The sequence below is a fragment of the Hetaerina americana genome, unplaced genomic scaffold (genome assembly GCF_022747635.1).
Source record: "Hetaerina americana unplaced genomic scaffold, ioHetAmer1.1.p SCAF_1, whole genome shotgun sequence".
Taxonomy (NCBI): Eukaryota; Metazoa; Arthropoda; class Insecta; order Odonata; family Calopterygidae; genus Hetaerina; species Hetaerina americana.
In genome coordinates, this window is record NW_027286069.1 from 34,748,584 (window position 1) to 34,772,009 (window position 23,426).

Sequence of the window (23,426 nt, forward strand, 5' to 3'; positions counted from 1 at the left end):
TTTTACAATACAAATGAACGGAATATTTTATCTAAATCATAATTATTTTTAATCAAATTAATTCAATGCTATTTTGAACAATTTCATTCAATGCAAGTAATTATTTTGCGACATAACTGTAGATGTAATTATTAATGCAATTAATTGCGTTTGTTACGAATTTCTCTCGACCAATTAAATGTTTAATTTAATTAAATTGATATATAAAATTAAATTAGACTTCATTTGTGTATAAAACTAGTGGTTAAGAGTTTCTTCTAACAATTCATTGTTGTATTTGACGTATAAATTGACGAGAACGACGTTTCAACGAGCGACTTGAAGACCGAGGTCGGAATACTAAACAAAAATTCTTCCGCTGTCACGAATCGAAAATGGGTTCTTTGACGCGGGAGGTCATTAATTCCGACACCATCATTTACGGGTAATCTAAATTCGCTAATGCGTAAATGAATACAATACATGGTTTTCGTTTTTACGTTTTTTTTAGCGTCAAAATACGTTTATGTATATGTATTACTTCACCCTTTCAGGCTTCACTTCGTGTAATTGATTGATATCCGTATTAAAAGAGTTTGTATAGTTGCAAGCTCTTTTAATATTAAAATACGTTATTGAACGTAATAGGTAATCACGATATCATTCAACTATAATTGAGTGCGAAATTCAGCTTCAAAATGATCGGGACATTAATTTATAGGACGTCTCTCGTCAGAATACATTCGTACTGAAAGTGAGATGACAATGAGTAACCCAATTTTCAACGGATATTTGTTTGTCTAGTGCGACTCGCGCTAACCCCGAGGTCACGGATGTACCTGAGGGGGAACTACAGAAGGAGCATTTATTTGATAATTTAACGAAATAGTGAGGACATCAACTGAGTTCGTGAACCCTGCCGCGAAGGACGTTTTTTACATTCCACCCCACAACCTGGCATGGGAGTAGGAATGCACGTTTTTCATCTTCCAAGATTGTAAAGACTTGAAAGAATCAAACTAATAATAATGGAGTAATAGTGACGATAAAATAATGCGAGCCATAGTGATGGAATTGGAGAGATAAAATGTCGGACGGATAGGTTCGGGGGTTTATTCTTCCCACTAAATTCATAAATATGTCATCGGTGGTTTTAGAACTGCGAGAAGCCGAGAAGCAATGGCTTCGGAAAAAAGAAACAAATAGAAAAGGAAAATCTGAGAAATTTTATGGTTTGTTTTAATCAATTTCACTGTCACGTCTTGTTGGTAACTGGATGAGATACTTGACCTACCTAATGCGTTATGGGTCAATACTTTTACTCTTGTGATTGGAGTGGAAAAGGGAGTAAATTTCCTGATAACGAAGAGAGACTTTTGACTTCGCCCTACCCCGAAAGTGAACCTCAATACATACACGCACACAATGCATACACACAAACGTACATATATACATATGCAAACATGCACACAACATAACTTGTTTTATTTTTAATTAGTCCCTACTACCTAAGTTTTATGGGTTGTTATTTACTCTCTAAAAAAGACTATTCGGTGACTGATATTATTTTTTGTAGCTAAGGAAGGTGGCACTCAAAATACGAGTAGTTCGGGAGTTTCCGTAGATTTTGCATAAAAGTCATGACCAACACCATAGAAACCCTAAATAGGATAGTTAATGGAGTTATAGTCATTTTTAAACTCCACAAACAGTAGTCTTGAATTTAATTGTTCATTATTTCCGGACCCATTAAATTGCACTTCAGTTTAGGATTGGCATCAATCAAAAATCAAGATTTAACGCCGTGTTGAGAGAGCGACGGGCACCAGATTGCCTGCCGGGTCATTTTCATGTAATTAATATTTATTTGCACTTTGTGTCGATTAAATTTCACATTTACGAGCGGTGAAGGGGCAGTATTTCTATCAAATCCCACCCAACCTGCAGCTCAGCAGAGCCCTTTATTGATATTACCAGAAAAGTGCTTAAATTGATGGGAGCAGTCCTTCGTTTAAATCCTTAACGAGGCCAATAAATGGGCGTTCGCATCATACCGAACCACAAGCTCTCTAGAGCAGTCACTGGAAAAATTCTACGGTATTGAAGATGATCACTCGGGCATTACTGATTTAACTGAAATTACGAAGATGAAACTGCGTCATGCTCTGCCGTAAAGGTGAGCGATCTAGTTCGCGTTGTAGCCTCAGGTGATGCGATAGAAGTCAAGATCACCTTAACCTGCAAATTCAAATGTATAGGTTAATTTGTTTAATTTAATTGTTAATCGAAATGGATGGCAAATTTAAGTTCGTTACTTGTGATGATCAGCGACCGAATTGTTATTGGAGAAAGGTCTAGAAGTTATTCAACCATTTGAATGCGGCGTGCAACTCAACCCGTTACTCCAACGGGATATTGAAGTAAAGCTTTGTTGGTTAATATACCTATTACGTTCTCACGATGAAGCTGAAGCTCAATCCACCCATAAACTAAGTCCATCTGGGTATTATTTTCCTTCGAGCGCTCCATTATTTCTTTTAATTTTTTATTTTTCGCTGCTCTTCCTCTGTTCTTTTACTTTGTTTGCTTTCTGTTCTTGAAGGAAGTAGAATTCAAACTTTTTCCGCTCCGAAGTTGCGTTCGGAGAGAAGGTACGAGTATCCTTGTTTTTTTAAATACCTGTGTCTGTTGAACAAAAGGAGATACGACCAAGTTTGTTCCATGAAATATTTTCTCTTCAATTTAAGCTCACAAAGATACTACAGGGATTTTGCGGTGTTGTTAAGAAACGCCCTTAACAAGAGAGATAGGTAATTTTAATCAGTGCATTTGTTGAGAGCAATTTTCTGCCTATCGAAGTCTACATGTGTGAGAATGTGATGCAAATCCAAAAAATATATAAATCAAAATTCGTTGTAGGTGAGTTTATTTATCTCTCAAAAATATTCCCAACGGTGCAATAATAACGTACACTCACAGCTCTTCTACACTGTTAAGCGACAGGGTGTGATGAGTTTCGTTCACCGGTGCCATGCGCACATCAGCGGCGTCTTCGGCTCGAACTTGATGTGTAATTTTTAACGGTTTGATCCTTGTGGACTGTGTAAATGTGGCCAACATTTTAGCGGCGTTCATCTCGGAGGGCCACACCGAAAACGTTATCATCGCAAACGAATCCCGTCAAAAAAAATCCGAGATAAGATACTGATGAGCGGGGAAGTGGTAGGCGCTGCCGACTGGAAAGGCGTTCACCGCCAACCGATGCCGGCGAGGAAGGCGAGGGAGTGGAAATCGTGAGATCCTCGCGCTTCCTGTGATGCCCCACCCACTTCAATACTCCTCATCCGTGATAGCCGACCTCCTAGAAGCCTCTGCGTGTCCCGCGATGCTAATTTCGGGTCGCGTTAATGGGTTGTGGAGGGGGTTGGGGGAGAAGAGGAGGTGGCAAATGGCTATTGAGCGCAGCTGATGGACTGCAGTTGCGTCCAGTCCACGTCATTTATCCTCCCCTCGTCCCCTTCACCAAAAATAGGATCGTTTCTTTCCGTGACCCAGAGAGATTTATTCGTCCACGTTGAGGGCTTGGATACCTCCCAGTTTTAGAATTTCATATTCTCTGCTTTTCCTCCTTGATCGGGCCCCTCCCTCCCTTATGTGGGTGCGAGTCATTGGTTTTCGCGTCGGCGTAAAAATTATGGGTGCTCAGCTCTTGAGGCGTGATATTTTCTTTCGTGCTGTGGGGGGAGGGTGAATAATTCTTTCAGAATTGAATGTGCCTCTGCGAGCGTGCTTTTTCGCGAAAAAATTGCAACTCCGTAACATACCAGGAGTCATAATAGTCTTTCGGATTCAGGTGTACCCATCAATTAGACCTTTGCGCTATTTACATTTTTTCAAAAGTTTTCCAAAAATGGTCAAAGATTGGTATATTACATTGGATCAAAAACATGAAATGACAGCAATGGACAATCACCGACACCCAAGCCCTATATCGAGGGAACAACTCCCTAGACGTGGTATTCTTAATGCGCCTCGCCCAACGGGTATCATGTCGTGACTCAATATTTCAGTGGTCGGACGCAAGAAAATAATATACCGGATTCTTTTGTCAAAGAAGATTGATTACTGCGTTTTTCTCTCATGAATTTATCTCCATAGAACCACATGGCAGCACGTCGAGTTTGAATGTCTCAAGGCGTATGGCGTGCCCCAAACTGTTTCAAAGTTTGTTCGATACCCAGAAACTTTTCGTGACTGGATTTGGATCGACCGGTGCAAGGGCCGTCCATCCGGGTGGCGAGATTGGTCATTTCAGCTATTTTAGGGTGAGGCCCTGTATTTATAACGGCTCTTGAGAATTAAATCGAAGATTCTGACTCCATTGCAAACTTCAATCCTGTGGGATCGACGCGAAATTAATTACCAAATGCGCCTTAATCTTAGTGCCCGGCATCTCTATATTGCCGGGGCGAGGTTGACCGTTTCGTAAAAACTTGAGAGAATGCTGAATATCGTTTTGATTCAGCCTCTGCGCCACAGGTTGTCAGCCCATGTCCCACTGGGACACACGAGTAACTACAATGAAGGTTAAGTTTCCCGTATTTTAATTTTAGAAGTTTTTTTTTTGGCTTATAAATGATAACGGGAAATTATTGTGGCACATTGCGACTTAATAATTTTTTACGTATCGATCACTTGGGACGCGGGAGTAATCCCAGCGGTGTGGGGGTACCAGCGAAATAAAGATCGTTTAGGCGAGAGCCAGGTCGAGTACGTCGGATTGGCGTTCACTGTCAGGCAGCGTCCCAAGTGACCTTCTTGATTGTTTTATCTTACCCTTAATCAATCTTTCATGTGGCATTAGTTCGCACAAACTATTTATACTTACCACCCTGAGAATATTCAGGGGGAAATTTTCCGGTGGCTTTGGTCAAATTGTTATTTTATGGTGATTCTCCTTTGGGAAATCACCTTTTCAAGTTCCTGGACTCTTTGAAATTCCTCCTGCTCGTATTTTTTATTTGAGTTTCTTGCGGAAGAGTTTCCTATCTCCCTTATTTGCAATGGTGACTAATAATCTTGAGCTTGATAAAAAAGGTTATGCTCGTATATTTGGAGTATTCATGGGAAATTTTGCAAAATTAGAAGCAATATACTTCGAAGATATGATCCGTAATGCTCGCAATGATTCATAATGCCATTACCGAGTGGGTGAGGAATATTTAGCTTGAAAACCCGTGGTAAATACGATTTATAAAAAAGTACATTTAAGATGTGAACACAACCACCCTTACCACCCCGAATGACCGTATTAATGCTGGAAAGGAACTCATAATGTGTTCTTCCTATGATCCTTCCATTTTATGGCTCTGCAGACAATAATTAATAATTATAAGATACGTATCATAAACTTCCATAAATGTTACCGCTAATTTTATACTTACGTTCATATTACGGCTAATATCATTACAACTTCAAGTCAACAACGTACTGGCGTATATTTCACGTGAGAATAAGAATGCAATGTTTCATGAAAAAAATCATGAGTTATTTTCTACTGTAAAATATCATCAACCCAGTGCTTTAGATTTGTATTCGCATGATACAAAGGAGGGAACTCTAGAAGCAATTTTGAAGGGTCCTAATACAGCTTTTAAAATTTTAAAAATCTGGCCGACGCCCTTCTTTGGTGATTCCTCCTATCGCAGCGATGGCACTTCCTTCCGTAATGGAATCCCCTGTGCCGCTTTAAAAATCAGGTTTTCGTAGGTTTAATGGAATTGTGTGTTAATATCCGAGGAACTTTTCCGTGCATTATTTAGTCATTCATATGCGTGTACTTTTAAAATATAGCCTGAAGGTCAGACCGCGTAAGATCCGTTTCGCTGAAATACCACATTAATGGTATTTAAACTTTGGCTGTAGTATAAAACCTTTTGGGGGAGCGCGGGTCTTCGGCCATTCAGTAATCAGCTTTCACCCGGACTTAAAGCTTCTTTTAATTAAAGCGCTGAAATTGGTCGTTGGTGGGATTGGAACTAAGTTTTGTGTGATGGATGTCGTGGTTGGCAAGATAACTTTTCTGTAAAATAATTTGATGCTGTCGAGGAAGTTGAACCAGCCGGCAAATCGCTGGCAGCTATTTTCGAGCAAATACTTGGGCTTCTTAACAGTAAATATTGAGCTATGGGCTGTCAAGTGTGCCGGAAAATGGGATATCGTATAGCAAATATTCGTATGGAAACTGTTTCCTTTAATATTGTGCGATGCTTTAGCCCAGGTCTCCTCGGGCACGCCAAGCTCATTTGCACTTTCTGTGTGTGGTCACCTTTTGACCAAATGACCGAACGCTGGGGATTTCTTTTATTCAATATAGCAGTAGGATACACCTAATTTCTGTTCACTTTATTTCTACTGTCTGAGCACTTTTTTCTTTACGTTGTGTCTGCAACTAGGAGGAGTACTGAGGAGTCAATGAAGAAAGCATTTGAAGTCTTCGAACCCATGACCTGAAAAATAGTCGGTGAACTCATTTCCCATCTCACTGCGGCTGGGAAACTACCATGCAGCTTGAAATATCCCCGGTCTGCGGAGGAGTCACGAAATAGTTCACCTCACGGAAAATGCTCCTACCGTACCCACAATTAAAGCGGTTCCCAAATAACAATTGCTCCCCTCGATAGCGTTAAGAGGAAAGTTATCCCGGTGGACAAAGCGTTCGGCTTTCTCTCAAGGTCTTATCCAGGTTTAAACCCGGGCACGACCCCTGAGAGCTCTCATCTTCACTAAAGCTCTGTGATTTTTCGGGCACCAGATCTTCCAGCGAAAGAACTGGTGGCGTAGGGTTCTTTACCCTGATGCATACATTTTATATGCTGTAGGGCTTAGCAAGTGGTTAGCTATGCCATCACCGATGATACCAACCTTTGGGCCGATTGCCGCGATGGGATTCAGCTTAAGATCAATCCAACGACGTCTCCTTCATGCCATCGAGTTTCTCCACCCAGCATATGCAGACTTTGAGGATTAATCATTTCACATGAATAGGAATCGACGTCTCCGAGGAGTATTTTAGTGCGATCTCGTGGTGAATGTGAGCTTAACCTATGGGGCGAGGTTGCTTCATTAGACGCACGCTTCGTGTGATCGCGGAAGTCGAGGCCGGAAGCAGGTCGGTTGCCTACTTCCGGAGGTGTGCTCTGCCCCCTCTTCGTCTCTGCTTGATTCAAATGAGCTCACGGCTCGTCATGACCCACATTCATCATCTCTCTCGGTCGCATAGCTCCTACCAATTCTTCCTGACACCACAGCCGAGCATTGGCGTTCCCGGTAAATAACTACTATGTACTACGGCCCGGTTCCCGTCGGGCCGTAGTACATAGTAGTTATTAGGGGAGACGAGCGACTGTTGGCAATGGAAGCGTTGCAGTAATTATTTTATTCGCAGTATCTGCGAATGCGTTCCTCGATTCCTTTGCGTTCTCAAATAGGAAATATGACTGTCCTCGAATTTTCCGGGACAGCTCTACCATTCCCTCCTTTCGATCTCGCTTTCTCTCAGTATGTTTCACCCCTCCCGCCTTCAGAGTGCCCAAGATAGATTTATTTTCCCTCCTGTAAAAAGTATTGCCTCACTTCATCGCGTTTTAATGCGCAATCCCTTCTCATTATATGCCCTTTCCAGTTTTATGCATGTTTTCTCAAACCCACGGGGATCACTCCACCCTCTGTCTTCCCCTATTTTATTCACCATGTCTTTGAGTTTTCAACGTACCCAGTGGTCCGCCACGTGGGCGTTTGGGCCAACATTTCTTTCTATCCGTCTACTACTTTTTTCCATTCTCCTTCCTGATAGCGTCTCTAAATATACTAATGGGATGGAAGCCGGTAGAGACGGGGAGATTGCTTGCACTGATAAATCCGTTGGAAACATACAAATTCCATGAGAGTGTAATACTTAATTTAGTGTACCGAGGGAATAATCTTTTCCGCATAACATTGGCTGACGAATCCGTAGGGAAAATATCAAGGAAACTGACCGTCATGCCCAATGATAGAGGAAGATATGCATAATATATCAAAAGTGATAGGTTTATCCATTTAACTGTTCTATAAGAAAATAGTAACGAATTGCCTTTACAGTCCATAATAAATTCGCTAGTTTCCGTAAGCGTTGGTGGCATAACAGCTCCTGTCACATGCTTCTGTTATAAGTGTCATGATGGTGTACAGACTTAATATAGTATGTCCTGTCTCGTTTTCGCTTAGCACACTTCTCACGTTCCCATGCCGATCCATTGTACGCTCGATACTTCTCATCCGGGCACGTATTACCTTGCAAGATGTTACCATGTTATGCAGATGTGATTTTACCTGTTCTGGACTGCCTACTAATTAACCAGCCATCAATATTAGGTTAATATTCCACCATTGAATCATTTTAACATTTGAATTTGATTTTTGAAAAGATTTCGTTCTCCCGGGTTAAATTGTGGTGAGTGGTGGTGCAGAAAAAACTTCCAAGTTTGAAATTCCAACGCGTCAACCGCTCATTTGGTGCATCTTAGTGAAGTGTTATTTATCAAACAAAAAAGGAAATTAAACAGTATGTATAGGTCGATAATTTGACGTAACATTTCAGATCTCAGGCATAGTTGTTTTGAATGCCCAGCTCCTTGGATATCGCGAGCATAACTTTCTCGGGAGTTAATCTTAGTTTGATTCCAGGAGACGAGTGCACCAAGTCGGGTTTTTATCTCTGTAAATAAACAGTTGAAGTTTATGTGGCCTATCTGCCTGAGGCAGTGGTGACTCCCCCCGTAAAGACACTTGTTTCTCTTATGCTGCTCTACACTTTGAAAGATGGAAAATGGGCTGCACATGAGAAGTTGTTGCACGGTTATTACGATTTTTTTGATATTTTTGAGATGATGCATTTAGCACTAATTAGTCATTGTTTAAACATTAGGAAAAATTATTTTTTTGCGCTGAGAAACCACTCATAAACGGTGTTGTTTATACTCCTCACTATGCTATTACTAAGCTCTGCTATGAGATCCACAACTCTCTCCGCACTGTCAATAATTAATTTCTATAATTTTACAACATCCTCTGCCCATTTTTGGTCTCCAATGTGGTGTCATGGATCCTGTAGCGGAAAGTCTGGTTTTATAAACAATTTGAGATCAATTATTACGTAAGATCGTCTCCCACAACTCGTCCGTCTGCATTTTCATCACGCGATGTCTTTGCTGTGCTGGAAAAGGTGAAATTTTAGCGGCAGGGTCAGTTGAGCTCCATTTTACCAGCAGATTTGAGCGAATTTCTCCACAATCTGTAGTTTTTGACCTTTGATCCTATTCTCTTGACCTTGTTTTTCTGTTCTATGGAATCTACAGAGACTAAAAATGAAAGGTAAGAGCCTTTAAAAACTATCTGAGGGTTAAAAGATTTTCCTCAAAGAATTTCTGTGAGTTTTAAGGACGATAGGAAGGAAATATTACGACTTCACTTGACTCAAGAATCTAAAGTATTCTATGAGAAATTTTCTTATGAACCAGTCTGTTTGCTCGAAGCAGAATAAAAACTAATGTCGATCGTTATTGTGGCTTCGAACTTAATTTTAAAAGCCTCTACTAGTCAAGACCAGTCAAACCACCCGGAAGTGTTGTGCACTCAACAAAGCTCAACTGTTGATCCAAGCAAGATTGCAGTGGCTGCTCATGTTTTTGTGTGAAACGATGTAAAAAAATTTCATAAACCTTCATATTTCAATCTGCAATTTAAGATACATTTCAAATGTACTTCAACACATTACTAGTTTACAAATCTTCTCGCTCAGCATTAGTTAGAGCTTTTTGCATACATTTCTTTTAATTATTTTATGTTACTATTATTTATTTCTTAACTAAGTATTTTTGTAGAGATAAATGAACGTTTCATCCGACTTGATCACATCGAAATTAATGTTAGAATTATGCATTGATTCATTAATTATGTTAAACCAGGTAGAGGCCTTTTCATATGTGCCGAAAGTCTAAGGAAGTTGTTTGTTAAAATTTTTTATCTATCATAGTGCTACAAACGTGTATTCGAGGTTCTTGCGAAACGTGTATCTAGCTTTTTTTACCAATTTCTCTGCAATAGCCACTATCTGGTTGAGGAAATCAATCTTTTTTTTTAAACTTGAAGGAGTAGAAACCCCTCGGTATGTCGACGCCGTTCATGCCGTATGCGCCGCCGCTTGATTGGAACAAGGTCGGCCGCCGCCACCGATTACAACGTGACCGGCGTCCTCCTCCTCCCTGCCCTGCCTACCGCTACTAGGCTTTTTAGGGCTACTGACCACGGACCTAGGCCTCTAAAATTAGACAAAATTGTGTTATACAGTCGTTTGTCCGCTGAACACCTGCGGTGGCGCGTCCGATCTTGTTTTTGTTTTGGCCAAGGGTGTTGACCATCCGTTTTGCGGGCCATTTTTCCTCTTTTTCCTGGGAATGGAGCGCATCTTACCCATGGAACATGGGCTATTAATTACCTACTAATGTGTCAGGTGCAATTTGAGCGTCCATTACCAATACGAATTTAAATCTAGTTTGCAGCCTTCAACCATTCGATCTTGCAGTCGCAGTTAATAGCATCAAATTTTTTTCGAAAATAGTTTTTTCCATCATGTGCATAAATGACACATTTTTATGATTAATTCCGAATACTTGGTCGATTATATATTCCGATTTTATTTAGTAACTGGTACTTCTTTGCCGTGCCCTGCGCGAGGCTTAAAAATATAGTTTTGCAGAGTTCATTTTTCGAGACCGTCTTCTGTGCTGTGGTTATAAAGGTGTCGGAAATTGTTTCGTATCTGTAAAATTTGAGCGCTCTGATAAGAACTTTAAGACATGACATATACTGCATCTCATCTTGGACGCAACCGGTTTTTGATGCAATCATGCGACGCATCCACATTTGGGTATTTAATTATGTGATGTTAATTATTTATGTTGAAACATAAGTTTTTGTAAATGTATGAATCAATATTCAACTAGATAATCAAACAGCTGGAGTGAAGTGTCTTATATCTAAATCTTGGCCGTACCTCAATATATTTGTTGCCTCCGGCGTAACTTTATGGAATTTATACAACGTATTGAAATGAAATAAGTAACTTAGTAATTCCACACTCACTCAAGTGTGTGGAATTACAAAGATACTTATTTCATTTCAATATACCTTAATATGCCTATGAAGGCTTGCCTGTACGCGGGCTTTTCTTAAACATTTTATTTGTTTGAGTCATGACCTAATTTTGAAGAAATGCATGCCCTTTTGTCCATAAATAGTTCCTAACGTGGGTTTGGTTTGCATTCAGGCTTCTTGGCGCAATGGGAACACTCGTGACGTATGTGTATGGGCACAATTGCTCGGAAACATGCTAATCTGTGAACAATGGGTGATTGTGTCCGACGCCAATTAGCCTGTAGGGATATGCTTCAATCATCTCCCTCCTCCCTAATTATCTCGCATTTGTCCGTCACTTGTTTCCACGTCCGCAAGAAATTGTTGTCAAAGTAAACAGTACTTAGTCTAATTTGGTCATTGTAGTTGGTTTCAATGTGAGCAAATTTTGGTCACTTGACGTGTTTTGAATTACGTTAATGGCGTTGTATCCTCAAACCGAGCGCTGCTTGTGAAGTAATTTTGCCGCCTTGCGTTGTTGCCATTCACCGAGAATTGGAACTCATTTTCTTGGCTTACTTTCCTTGCCCTCCAGGGGGGGTGAGTATTGCTAATTGTACGTTAATTGTCGCCCCTCGAGCGTCAAAGAAGTAAAAGAGGAATATCCGACACACTGCCGGGGCATTCACCTACTTTTTACTCAGGTGAACGCATCCTATGAAATAGCAAAGCCCGAAATTGTCTCGAGATTCCACCCTATTTTTTAAATTATCTGCGGAGGTTTCTAGGTGGAATTACTCTGGTAGAAAGTCTCTCATCCATGTGGAAGATAAACTTTGACAGTAATTTAAGTTTCAAGTTTGTGTTTATTTAGGTAGTATTTTTCCCGGTGGTACAAGTATTTTGCCAACTTTTTTTTGTTTTGTAGATGTTTGATGAGTTTAATTTTTTAAGTGCACAAACCCTTGAATTTATTATATTTTAAGTCCCTCTATTGTCTAAAAAATATCGAAAATTAATGTTAAAATTAGGGACACAACAAATTCTAGAGAATTTGAAAAAAAGGACCTAAATAACTCAAGAAATATACCTATTAGCTTGTTTTTGTTGGTGCTTTTTGTTAGCATTAACTATTATTATTTTTGGTCGCTCTGGTCAGTGGTACAAATTCACGTTTACCCTTTAATTTGAAATTTGAAAAAAAATGAAAACCAACGATAATAGGAAAATATAGAAAAATGTACAAATTAGGCAAAAAGAAAAAAAATAACCTGGACTGAGAAATGAGCTCGGAAAATGGCATGATAGCGAATCATGTATTCAATATGAAATATGAATTATTGTTGAGAGGAAATAAAAAGAAGCATCAAAATTGTGATCTAGGAAAAATTGCTACTTAAATTGACAGAAAACTGATGGCATTCTTTATTCACAAATGTCATTCATTATTTGGTGCATGGAAGACTTCAAATTGGGAGAAGTTATTATTTTATTGATTGTTAAGCAGAATGCTCCATGTCCATGTTGATTGCTCTCATGATCCTGCCTTTTATGGATAAATACTGACCAAAAAGTAATAGTTTGGGAATGGTACCAATAGTTGTAGTATGATGATTGATGAGCTAAATGTTGATGTGGAATTCATTTAAGAAATCATTAGCCGGTGCAATTAAATGTCCTGGTTATAACCATGCATTTTATTTATCTATATCAATTCGTTCTTCAGTAAGTGCTGCTCACAACACTTTGGGTCAGTAAAAGAGGTGATTGCATTTATAATTCTTCATCGAAGAGCTTTAAAGTATCAAAGTCTATGAATAATCAATGCTTTATAAAATTATGTGATACCGAATGAGTAGAGAGGCATGAGTCAGGTTAAAGGTTTAAATTCGATGTACTACAAATTTTTTTAGTTATTCAATGTTGCAAACCAGAGATTCTCCAACTTGAGACAGAGTACTGCCATTAAAGCAAAAAACCCTAAAGAGTTAAATAATTAATTCATTATTTCTTGTTGCACTAGCTGGTATTTTAGGTTCATCATCATTGTTTTTAAGATTTAAAATTTAAACATTCCCTCTGGAGGAAGTCTGAATCCATTAATTGAAATCTGGTGAAAGCAAAGAAAACCAGGAAAGACAAAGAGAGAAGTGGCGTATAAAAATGAATGTATTGTGACCAATGATTGATAAGGTCTACAGATTACCAGGAGAATACATTGATGATTGAAGCCGAGAAATATCAGGCACTTAGTCAAGAAGTATTGGAGTACTTATTCAGTATACCTTGAATCACAGAAAATTTTTGAAGAGTATGCCAACAGTCGTTATGGGAAGTGCAGATTATTAGACAATGTTTAACTGAAGTAAAATCTCTGAACAAAAGCAGATGAATCAAATATGAATGCACAAATTGAAAAATTTTATGAATTTTATTTATTTATTTATTTTTCAAACATGAAGTAAATGCCATAAAAAATTAATAAAATTGGTCTGTTAGCTTAGACCAAAGGTCTGTTCCATAATGTTATGTCCATTTCCGTAATCCAATTGCTGAGAACAGTTATTAACAATTTTTTTAACAAGTTACCTAGCATATGTTATTCAGAAGTTAAAAGAGAATTTCGGTGACTGATGATGGTTTAAATAATTATGCTATTAAATAAAATTTTCCGAAATGTGCATAAATATGTATTTGTTGTTCCTGCTTTGCTTTTTTCACTTGTATCAGAATATTCTATGCATTGAAATTGCATAGGTAGAGTGGCCCAACCCTATGAAAGTGAAATTTTAGAAGTTTTGGACATCATGGAAAAATTATTGTTGGACTTTTTTGTTTTTGTCTTTCCTTCTATATGAGTAATTTTTAAGGTGCTGAAAAGCCAAGTATTTCATGAGAAGTGTATCCGCTCTAGTTTCTTCAGTCTGCCATCCTATTATTGCTCTGCTGTTCATACTGCAACATGTAGAATGCCGAATCCACCCTGTTAGAAAGGAGATTTATAAAAAAAGCTATGTATTTTAGAATAACCTCTGAGAGTAGATGATTACACTTTACAGCGAGATAAAGAACAAATTTTAGTAGACCTGAGTAATTTTGTATTCCACCGTCAATGAATGATGCTGTCCCCATCTTTGCGAATAAAAAACACCATGAGGTGAGAGCAGTTAATGCATTTGTGAAATCAGGCTTTTTATAGCTTTTAGATTTTGTTATTTTAAGAATTATAGTTTGTTAAAGACTAATGTATTTAGGTAAAACATCTAAAAAGATCAACAATGCTGAGGGATTAGTCTTTCAGGATTTCATGATCATCCGTAGGTTGCTCAAGGCAACTCAGAATTCATGAATAAGTGGCTGTTGGAGTCCATACTTGTGTTGTATTGTGTGTCATTACTTTTTGGAAAAAGGCTAAATTTTTCTGTGATTGGTAGGAAAAAGGGTTGAGTAGGGAGCAGAGCTATCTCAGAACCTTCAGACTTAATGAATTTTTCCATTGAATGCATTTCTTCAAGAGTCAGCAGCCAATATGTTGACCTTATTTCTGGTGGACAATCAGTAGAATTCAGTGGGAAGGATATTTACAATTGCCCTCTGACTCAATTGCTTGTTCTGCAAACTATATTCATGTGTTATTGAGTGTATGGAAATGAAGGTCCTAGGGTAGAAAAAAATGTGTCTAAAGAATTCTAGAAAGCACGAAAAAGAGACTAGATTATTGAAGCTATGTTCTCCTGCCTCATTCATAACATTGCGATGCAAATTAAATCATGGCATCTCGTCAGAACAGTCACCATGGTAATCAATTTGTAGGTTGAAGCTTAAAAGAAACTGCATTGATTGTCAACTTATATCTTATAGTGCTATAAAGTTGATAAGTGTAATTATTTTGAATGGCTAACACTGATCAAAATAATTTCGTTTTTAGGTAAAACTAAGATAGGATAATATGTAATTTTTACTCATAATATTTTCAACTTTGAGTAGAGCAGAAAAACAATTTGAAATGATTGTCATGACTGTTAAAACATGAAATTCTGCTCCTAGTTAAATCAGCAAGAAATGAGATTTTTAAGTGATTTTCCAAAAAATAGGTGGTCATTTTACTGACACCATTCATTAGGGGGGTTGAGGCACTTTATTTAGTATAATATGAGCTAATTTGAATTTGGAATATCTGTTATTAATAGCTATTAAATATTCAAAGTCCAGGGAAATGAGCTGAGTTTTGGTGCTTTATATGTTTTTAGTGTATAAGATTATTTAACTAGTAAATCTTTGGTTCAAATTATGTAGTATCATTTTATATTTTAGTGTAATTCATTAATGAGCATGAAATCAGGGCTACATAATAGGGGTAGTACCAGATTAGGATACTTATTTATTCAGATGCATATACAGGGTTCGGCATCATAGCTTCCTTTTTTCAAAACACAAGGAAACCCATTTTATGAAACAGAATTTCTAATCTTGTTTTTTATGTTTGTACTTATTTAAAGTTTTGCTTTGCGCAGTTTTGAAAATCAAATCAGGTAGATGATTGTCCATACACTGAATAAGCTGATTTCTGGTGTTTGTCATGACTCTTACTAGCATAGCAGGAGGTATGTTGGCAATTTCATGTATACCGGTCTGAAAGCCATCATTGAATCTAATGAATAATCAATAGCTTGATGATAGGTTTGGGTATTTTGTTAGTTTTGTAGATTTATTTGGTTTTATGTATTTTTAAGCATTTTCAGTTTTTAAATGGTAGACTGATAACTTGTGTTCTCAAAAGAGTATTGCCAGTTATCCAGACATGTCACATTCTTCTGGTTGGTAACCCTTAGATTTTTTTTCACCTAACTGGGAAATGGTAAGTAGATCACTCCGTGTTGGGAGTTTACGTATTAGCTCTTCAAAAGATTAGCTTTTGAGATTTACTTACAGGGATTTCCTGATGTTAATTAAATGTGAGACCTCTTTCCCCAAATTGTGCTTCCTTCTTCCTCTCCAGGTCTTCCTGGTGCGCAAGAGAGTTGGGAGAGATGCAGGGACTCTCTATGCCATGAAAGTACTCCGGAAAGCTACGTTGAAAGTTAGAGATAGGTTGCGTACCAAAACAGAGCGCAACATTCTGGCTGACGTCCGGCATCCTTTCATCGTTCGGCTCCACTATGCCTTTCAGACGGAGGGCAAGCTCTACCTCATCCTTGACTTCCTTCGTGGGGGAGATCTCTTCACACGTCTCTCAAAAGAGGTAACTGTCTTGCAAAAGCAAAATGGCACAGATGCTATTAGACTGACGTCATGATCTCTGTGCACCACCTGGGTCACTTGGTCAACATTCCTGCAAGCAGGCATTGAATTGATGAGGGCACCTTCTCCTTCAGTCCACAATGGGCCAATGATTGGGAGGGAGGCATGAATGGAAAAGGGCTCTCTCAGAACCAATAACTGAACTCCCTCTGGCAGTGAACATCTTAAGGAAAGGTGACCACTTCTTATAAATGTCTGCTTGACTATGTATTTCATGTGTACTAAAATTTAGGAGACATTATCTGTAGTTTAACTTGTAAAAAATAATAACAAATTTCACAATCAAGGTAACACTAAATATTGAATTAATTTGTCATTTTTTATTGCTATGTATACCCTTATGGGTGTTGCAATTCGTGTAGCAATAACTAAAAATATATTTTTCACATTAATAATTAATATCTTCATTGAACATTTTTCTGCATTTTCACATATTTAAATGTTGTGCTAATTCATCCTGGTTTTGGGTTTGTTTTGTTTTGATACTGTAAAGAGCTTTTTCATTGATTGTTTAAATAAAAAGTTTTTTATCTAGAATATTTTTCTATAATTTAATTCTCTATCTTTGTTTTTAATGAACAAATCACTCTATGTCCGCAAGTATACTATGAGTTACTTTCCATCAGTAATGATGAATTAAATGTTGAGAAATGTATTCATGTGTGTTTGTCTCTCTGGTTACTTTCAGGTGATGTTTACTGAAGAAGATGTGAAGTTTTACCTTGCTGAGTTGGCCTTAGCCTTGGACCACATCCATAACCTTGGCATAATATACAGGGACCTAAAACCAGAAAAGTAAGTTAAAGTTTTTGTGAATGGATGAACATTGGAAAAATAGCTAGTCTCATGTCATTATCATGTAAAAATCATAAATATTTGTTGAGTAAAGGGCAGGTAAGGATCTTTAATAATCTGCCATCATCAATTGTTTAATATGATAGTTGAAACCTAAGCCTTTTCAAATAATTTGATACTACTACATCAAATGAAGTTCGAGATTTATTGCTTTGGGTTATTCTACTTGATAGTACAAATGAAATAAATATATATTTTTTTGGATTTCATGTGTTGTGCTTTAGTAACAGATGTAAAAAAGCTTGTGAAACTGCTTTGCTAGTCATATAGTCTTTATTACCTTATGTGGGGATACATAGTGGCCCTATTAATGGTGTGAATAAAGTTGTAAGTTCATTTTTCATATTTATCAATCAAATTTGTTGATTTGAGTTGGCAATTTTGTCATTAGGTTGAGGTATTAATCTTTACTTTTGTGTAACAGCAGCTAAGGGAATGATTTTTTAACTTGAATTTTATCACATGACTTTCTGTTTTGAATTAGCATTCTTTTGGATGCTGATGGTCACATATCACTGACGGACTTTGGGCTCAGCAAGCTGCCTCTTGAAGATCAGAAGGCATATTCTTTCTGTGGAACAGTAGAGTATATGGCACCTGAGGTTGTGAATAGGAGAGGTCACTCATTTGCAGCTGATTGGTGGTCATTTGGAGTTTTGATGGTGAGCTGTGAAAACTCTTACTGCTTTACATTTACTTCATTGATGTATCCTTGTGCCTATTTTTCCTTCAGAAAGAAGCAATGATATTTATTTCTCTTCAGAATAACATTTACAATAAATGATATGCTACAATTGAGGAAGATCATAAAAAGTTCATATCATTTTGCACTCTACCAAAATGCACTGGTTATAATATCAGTGGTTGCTGAGGAAAGCTTAGGAAAAATTGTTTATTTCACCTCCCTGAAAAAAATTCTTTTTTTTATTGTTTTTATGTGAGCGTAGTTAGATGCCATTTTTTCTTCCCTTGCTAGTTTCATTCAAGATAGATATTTATGTATTGCACTCACTAATTCAAAATATATCATAGTTTTGCCATTATTCCTCATGCCAAAGCAGTTCTATATCAATGGAAACTGGCCAGTTAAAATGAGGAGAATCTAGCTAGTGCAGACACAGTGAACTGAATTTCTTTTATTTATTAAAATTGTTAAGTGCAAATGTATACTTTTACTAGTGCATAATTAGAGCCAGGATCCTAATTACAAAATATATTATGGCAAAAAAGTATTGACAAATTATTACCTGTCACTGGATGGGGGAATGTAAAAGTATTCCATCTTAAGCAATGAGACTTTTGATCTTGTACTTTATTGCTATCTCCAAAGAATTAATGCATGAAAAATATCTCTCAGTTTTTATTTATTTCATCAACTTATTACATGGGTTATTTCCTTGTGCATGTGCCATCCATTACCAATAAATAATTGGTTGATATCAAATTTCTACAATTTAAGTATAGAGAGGGTAATATGGGTGTAAAAAACTCAAGGCATTTCCCTTTTCAATTTGATTTATATGTAAAAATGCATTTAGTTCATTTGAATTGAAATTGTCTCCTAAAATATAATTAATATTTTTGTTCTCATTACAAAATGTAAAAAGTATGAAGAGTTAACAAATGAGTCATTGCAATATGTAGCACTGTATTTCCCACTCCATAAGATGTCCCCTGGTTTTTTCAGGTTAGAATTTACAAAAAATACTTGGATCAGATAGGAAAGGTTCAAAGTATTTTGATGTTAACATGGAATAAGAAGAAAATTGAATAAGTACATAAAAAATTAGCAGCTACACGTATGTCAATGTTTATTCATTGTTGAATCTCAGAAATTTGTCATCACTGTTGCTAAATTATTTCTGTAGTTATTCTTGCTGGGTTTGTCACTTTCCTCGGACACAATTGTCATCTTAACTTCCATGAAGCACATTGCTAATTTCACATTTTAAAAAGACATTGTAATAGTCACACTTTTAACTTGCTGACAGGACTTTATCAATCACAAACACTAGAAATCGATGGCTGTTTCATTCTTCTCTTCATTATGATGTCATGGGTTGGTGCCGTTTAACCTTTCTTTCGTTTTCAAGTGGCAGTTTCAGTTGAAGCTTTGACCATTTAGAAGCACATGAATATAATTTTTAACTCATATCTCTGCATTTACTTAATCTGCCTTCTGCTCCCTATATTCTTCTGTCATTTTCTCAATCGGAGGTGTGCCAAAATGCCTTTCAGCTGCCTTGTTTCTGTGTTGTGAAGGTAATTCATGACTTCAAGTTTAAATGCAATGCTGTATGACAATCTTCTCTCTTAAGGTCCCATGTGGTTATTATCATTTTCACTTTTTATGCAATGCTTAGTTTCTGTTATTTATTAGATATTATCAAAATTTCTATTAAAAGCAACCATTTTCTTTACCCACACGACACTCTCATACTACTTAAGGTTGAATGACTGTAGACTCTGATTTTATCAGGAGAGATTTAATGTATGTATATATTTGCAGAGGGGTGACATCACTGTATGCCCAATATGTGTAAGTTTCACAGCAGCACCAAAAGTGATATTTAATTAAACTTGCTATATTATATGCGTTTAAGATTTATTTGGGAATTTTTTTAAGAAGCACTTGTGATGAAATATTGAAACTGTTACTACTGGTGTAAAACCGTGATTTTATCAAAATTTGTAATTAAGTCAACCATATTCTATGTCTGATGTGGGAAAAATACTTATTAGTAAGTATTTTTATGGCAAATCGGATTGCGTGTGCAGGGCAAAGTTAAACCTGCATACTCCTGGCCCATAAGATACAGGCTGCTTTTAGAGCACATTTTGGAAATAAGTGTGTCTCATTGACTGAGAAAATAGAGTATTTAAAAATATATTTTGTCATGTAAGTTAGGACTTCAGGGCACAATTTTGTGTATGGATTTGTGAAATGAAATAACTGTAAAAGTAGTAGATCTGTGTAAAATAGAATGCAATGAGAAAGGCATGCTTCCAGACCAATTTATTGTTGCAAGACTATTCTTTAAATTATTGTGTACATAGGTATGTGAATGTTTGGATTTTTTTTTCATTGCATAACGTGCATCATCATTTTTTCGATCATCTGAACATTTTGGTATGGATAATGCACGCGTTATCGATGGGGAAATACAGTACTTGTATCTGAATTGAGAAACAAATATTTAACACTTACCATGTAAATGCCGGCCTTTAAATACAAAATTTTGACAGAAAAATCAAGGGTCAATTTATACACTAGAGATTTATTTATTTATGAAAAGTAAAAGAAGATGTTACTCAAAATGTGGGCTAAATTTCTGGTAGGAGGTGGGTCATTTTCTGAAATTTATTGCCATCACCCCCAATGAATTTTTCCCTTTGCTTCTGGATCCAGTTTTTTTACTTCGTTTACTTACACAAATTGAGTAGTTCCAGTCATGATGTGGTGGAATTCAAACATAATCATGAAAAGATAGTAACGCTTCCTCTGGCCCTGGCCGCAACCTAGCTTACTCCCCCTCGTCCCTGCTGACGTGATCGAAGATGGCTGCTAATTAACCTAGTGGTCTTCAGAGACTTTGTGAGAGCTGTTTGTAGAACTTTAAACTTTGTATTTCATACTCCTATGCCAACCTTTCTCTTTCCTATAAACTCCAACCACCTCCCCCCCTAGTTTCCGGATGCCATTCCTACTGCCTATATGTGATTGGTGATTCATCCATGTGGATCCCTGAAACTTTGTGTTCTCTTTCTTCGACATGTGTCACACTTTGTATTTCAGATCCTATTGGCTAGTTGGCCAACCTTCCCCTTCTCCATCCATCCTTTCCTTCCACATCCACAGCCCCCTCTTCCTGTGATGCAAAAATCTATGTAAGACGGAACTTGAATTCATTTTGTCACCTGAAGATGATATAATACATCGAAAATGGGTCGTGCTATGAAACTTATCGAGTTGAAAATTGTTACTATCTGTTCTTCATTCTTTTACTTAATTCTAAGAAACTGAGGGAGATACCGCAACAGTAACTTTTGCCGGAGTCATCCGCTAATATGCATTTCAAGTAATGTTGCATTGAACTTCTTTTATTTTTTCTGCAATTTCTATTAATTCATGCTTACATTTCCCTTTGAATTTATTTTAATTAATTTAATTTATGCTCCTTAAGTATCAAATTGATGATTAGGGTTAAATGCTTCGGAATGATAATTACTTTTAATGAATTTTGCTATGGTACGAGCAAATTTTTGTGTGCAGAGCTGTCAAGTGAATCAAGGCAAAAAATGTGTCATTTATGATTGATAAAAGTGACCAGTTAGTAAACTAAAAGAAGCAGTCTCTTTTGATCTCATGATGAAGTCTTCTAACAAAATTGAGCACAACTTATTTGAATAGTTTACTTAAGGTGGATAATTTGAAAAAATCATGAAGTATTAAAAATCATTGCATAAAATGCACTTAATGTTAACTAATTTCTGTCCTTGAATGAGGAAATCCACAACAACAGTGGTGTGAAATATCATCCCAGTTATAAGTCAATGGTTGATCACATAATTTTTTATATTTTTGAAATTATATGCGCATGTAAGCATGTTTGCAGCACTTATAGATTATGGGTGGTCCAGGATTACAGATTTTCAGTTCAGGGGTGCTTAACTGCAGTGAACATCTGTATTTGCATGAAAAAGTATGAAGTTGCATATTAATTTTAGCACTGTAAATAAATGTGGGGTATTTGCAAAAGATGTATAAGACTTAATGGTATTGATATTTAGAAGTGTTTTGCTATGTCAAAATATTTCAAAAACACTTTTCTTTTGAAAATTCTGTTAATGAAGTATTGATAACTTGAGCTTCCCATTCTAACATAATACATGAAATGTATATTTTGTGCTGAAACAGTTCTAATTTTAAAGGATTAGAACACTTTGGAGAGGCTTCTCTAATTATTTTTTTACAAATTTCAGTTTGAGATGCTTACTGGTTCCTTGCCATTCCAAGGTCTTAATAGAAAGGAGACCATGACACTAATTTTAAAGGCAAAACTGGGAATGCCAGACTTTCTTTCTCCAGAGGCTCAAGCTCTACTGAGGGTGTTGTTCAAACGTATTCCTGCCAATCGTCTTGGAGCTGGTAAGAACATCATATTTCTAAATCGCATGTTTAGATCATATTAAGGATGGCAGAATATATAAATAGTCTAGTTCCAAAAACTGATAATTTCATTTTTTCTATATTTGATGAAAAGTAAAGTCCTAATATTGATTTAGTGCACTTTAAATTCATTTTAAATTTCTCTGAGGTTTTTAATATAAGAGTGAGTTAATTCTATTCTTAATAAAATATGCCCATTGAAGATTTATTCAACTTGATGTTAAACTCAATTTCATTTAAAAAAAGATTTCCATTCCATTTTAGTGAGATATTATATTTTTATGGATTAATTTAATTGTATGTAATTAATTGATTATTAGGAACAGCAGTAAGTTATGGAATATTATACGCTTAATGATTTTTTAAGCAACATAAAATGGAAATGTCAAAAGTACTCAATATTTTAATAAGCTGCTACTTCAGCTGTCACATCATGAAGTGTTGGTTCTTTTTATTTTATTAAATAAATTGAAAACACCACATAAGAAATCATAATTTTTGTCATTTCCATGACTTAGATTATGTATACATAGAGGTTAATTTTAAAGTAGTGCATTACTTTTCAATTGCTTATCATTTAATGGCTAGTTTGAACCTTTACATCAGAGGGAACAAGTGCAATGCATCCCTTGATGCATGCTATCATGAATTCATTTATTAGTCTCCGAATGTCTACTTGTGGCTAATACTCATTTATCTCTCAGGTATTAAGCCTTTGGCTCCAATTTTTTTAATTTGGATTCAAATGGTGTTTCTGTATTTGTTAAAAAATTTGTTTAATTTAAATATTTTGGTAATCCACACAGTTGAATTAGTGAATGATGTTTAATGGCCTACTCAAATATATTATAGGGAACAGTTAACAACATGTGAGGTTTGTCAATAAGCTGTTAAAAACTCTTTATTGGTTGAAAAGGGCCACATGGGCCTAAATAAAATAATGGCT

At 36.7% G+C, this 23,426-nt stretch overlaps 1 protein-coding gene across 6 annotated transcripts in view; it reads left to right on the plus strand.

Annotated features, from left to right (window-relative positions):
• Positions 1-23,426, plus strand: part of S6kII (Ribosomal protein S6 kinase II) — a 265,005-nt gene that overhangs the window by 229,827 nt on the left and 11,752 nt on the right. For all 6 annotated transcript variants that reach the window (XM_071588161.1, XM_071588169.1, XM_071588177.1 and 3 more), the window contains 4 exons: positions 16,154-16,396; positions 17,144-17,250; positions 17,795-17,972; positions 22,294-22,459. In XM_071588161.1, the coding sequence (XP_071444262.1) occupies positions 16,154-16,396; positions 17,144-17,250; positions 17,795-17,972; positions 22,294-22,459 (694 nt within the window). The remainder of the gene's footprint in view (positions 1-16,153; positions 16,397-17,143; positions 17,251-17,794; positions 17,973-22,293; positions 22,460-23,426) is intronic.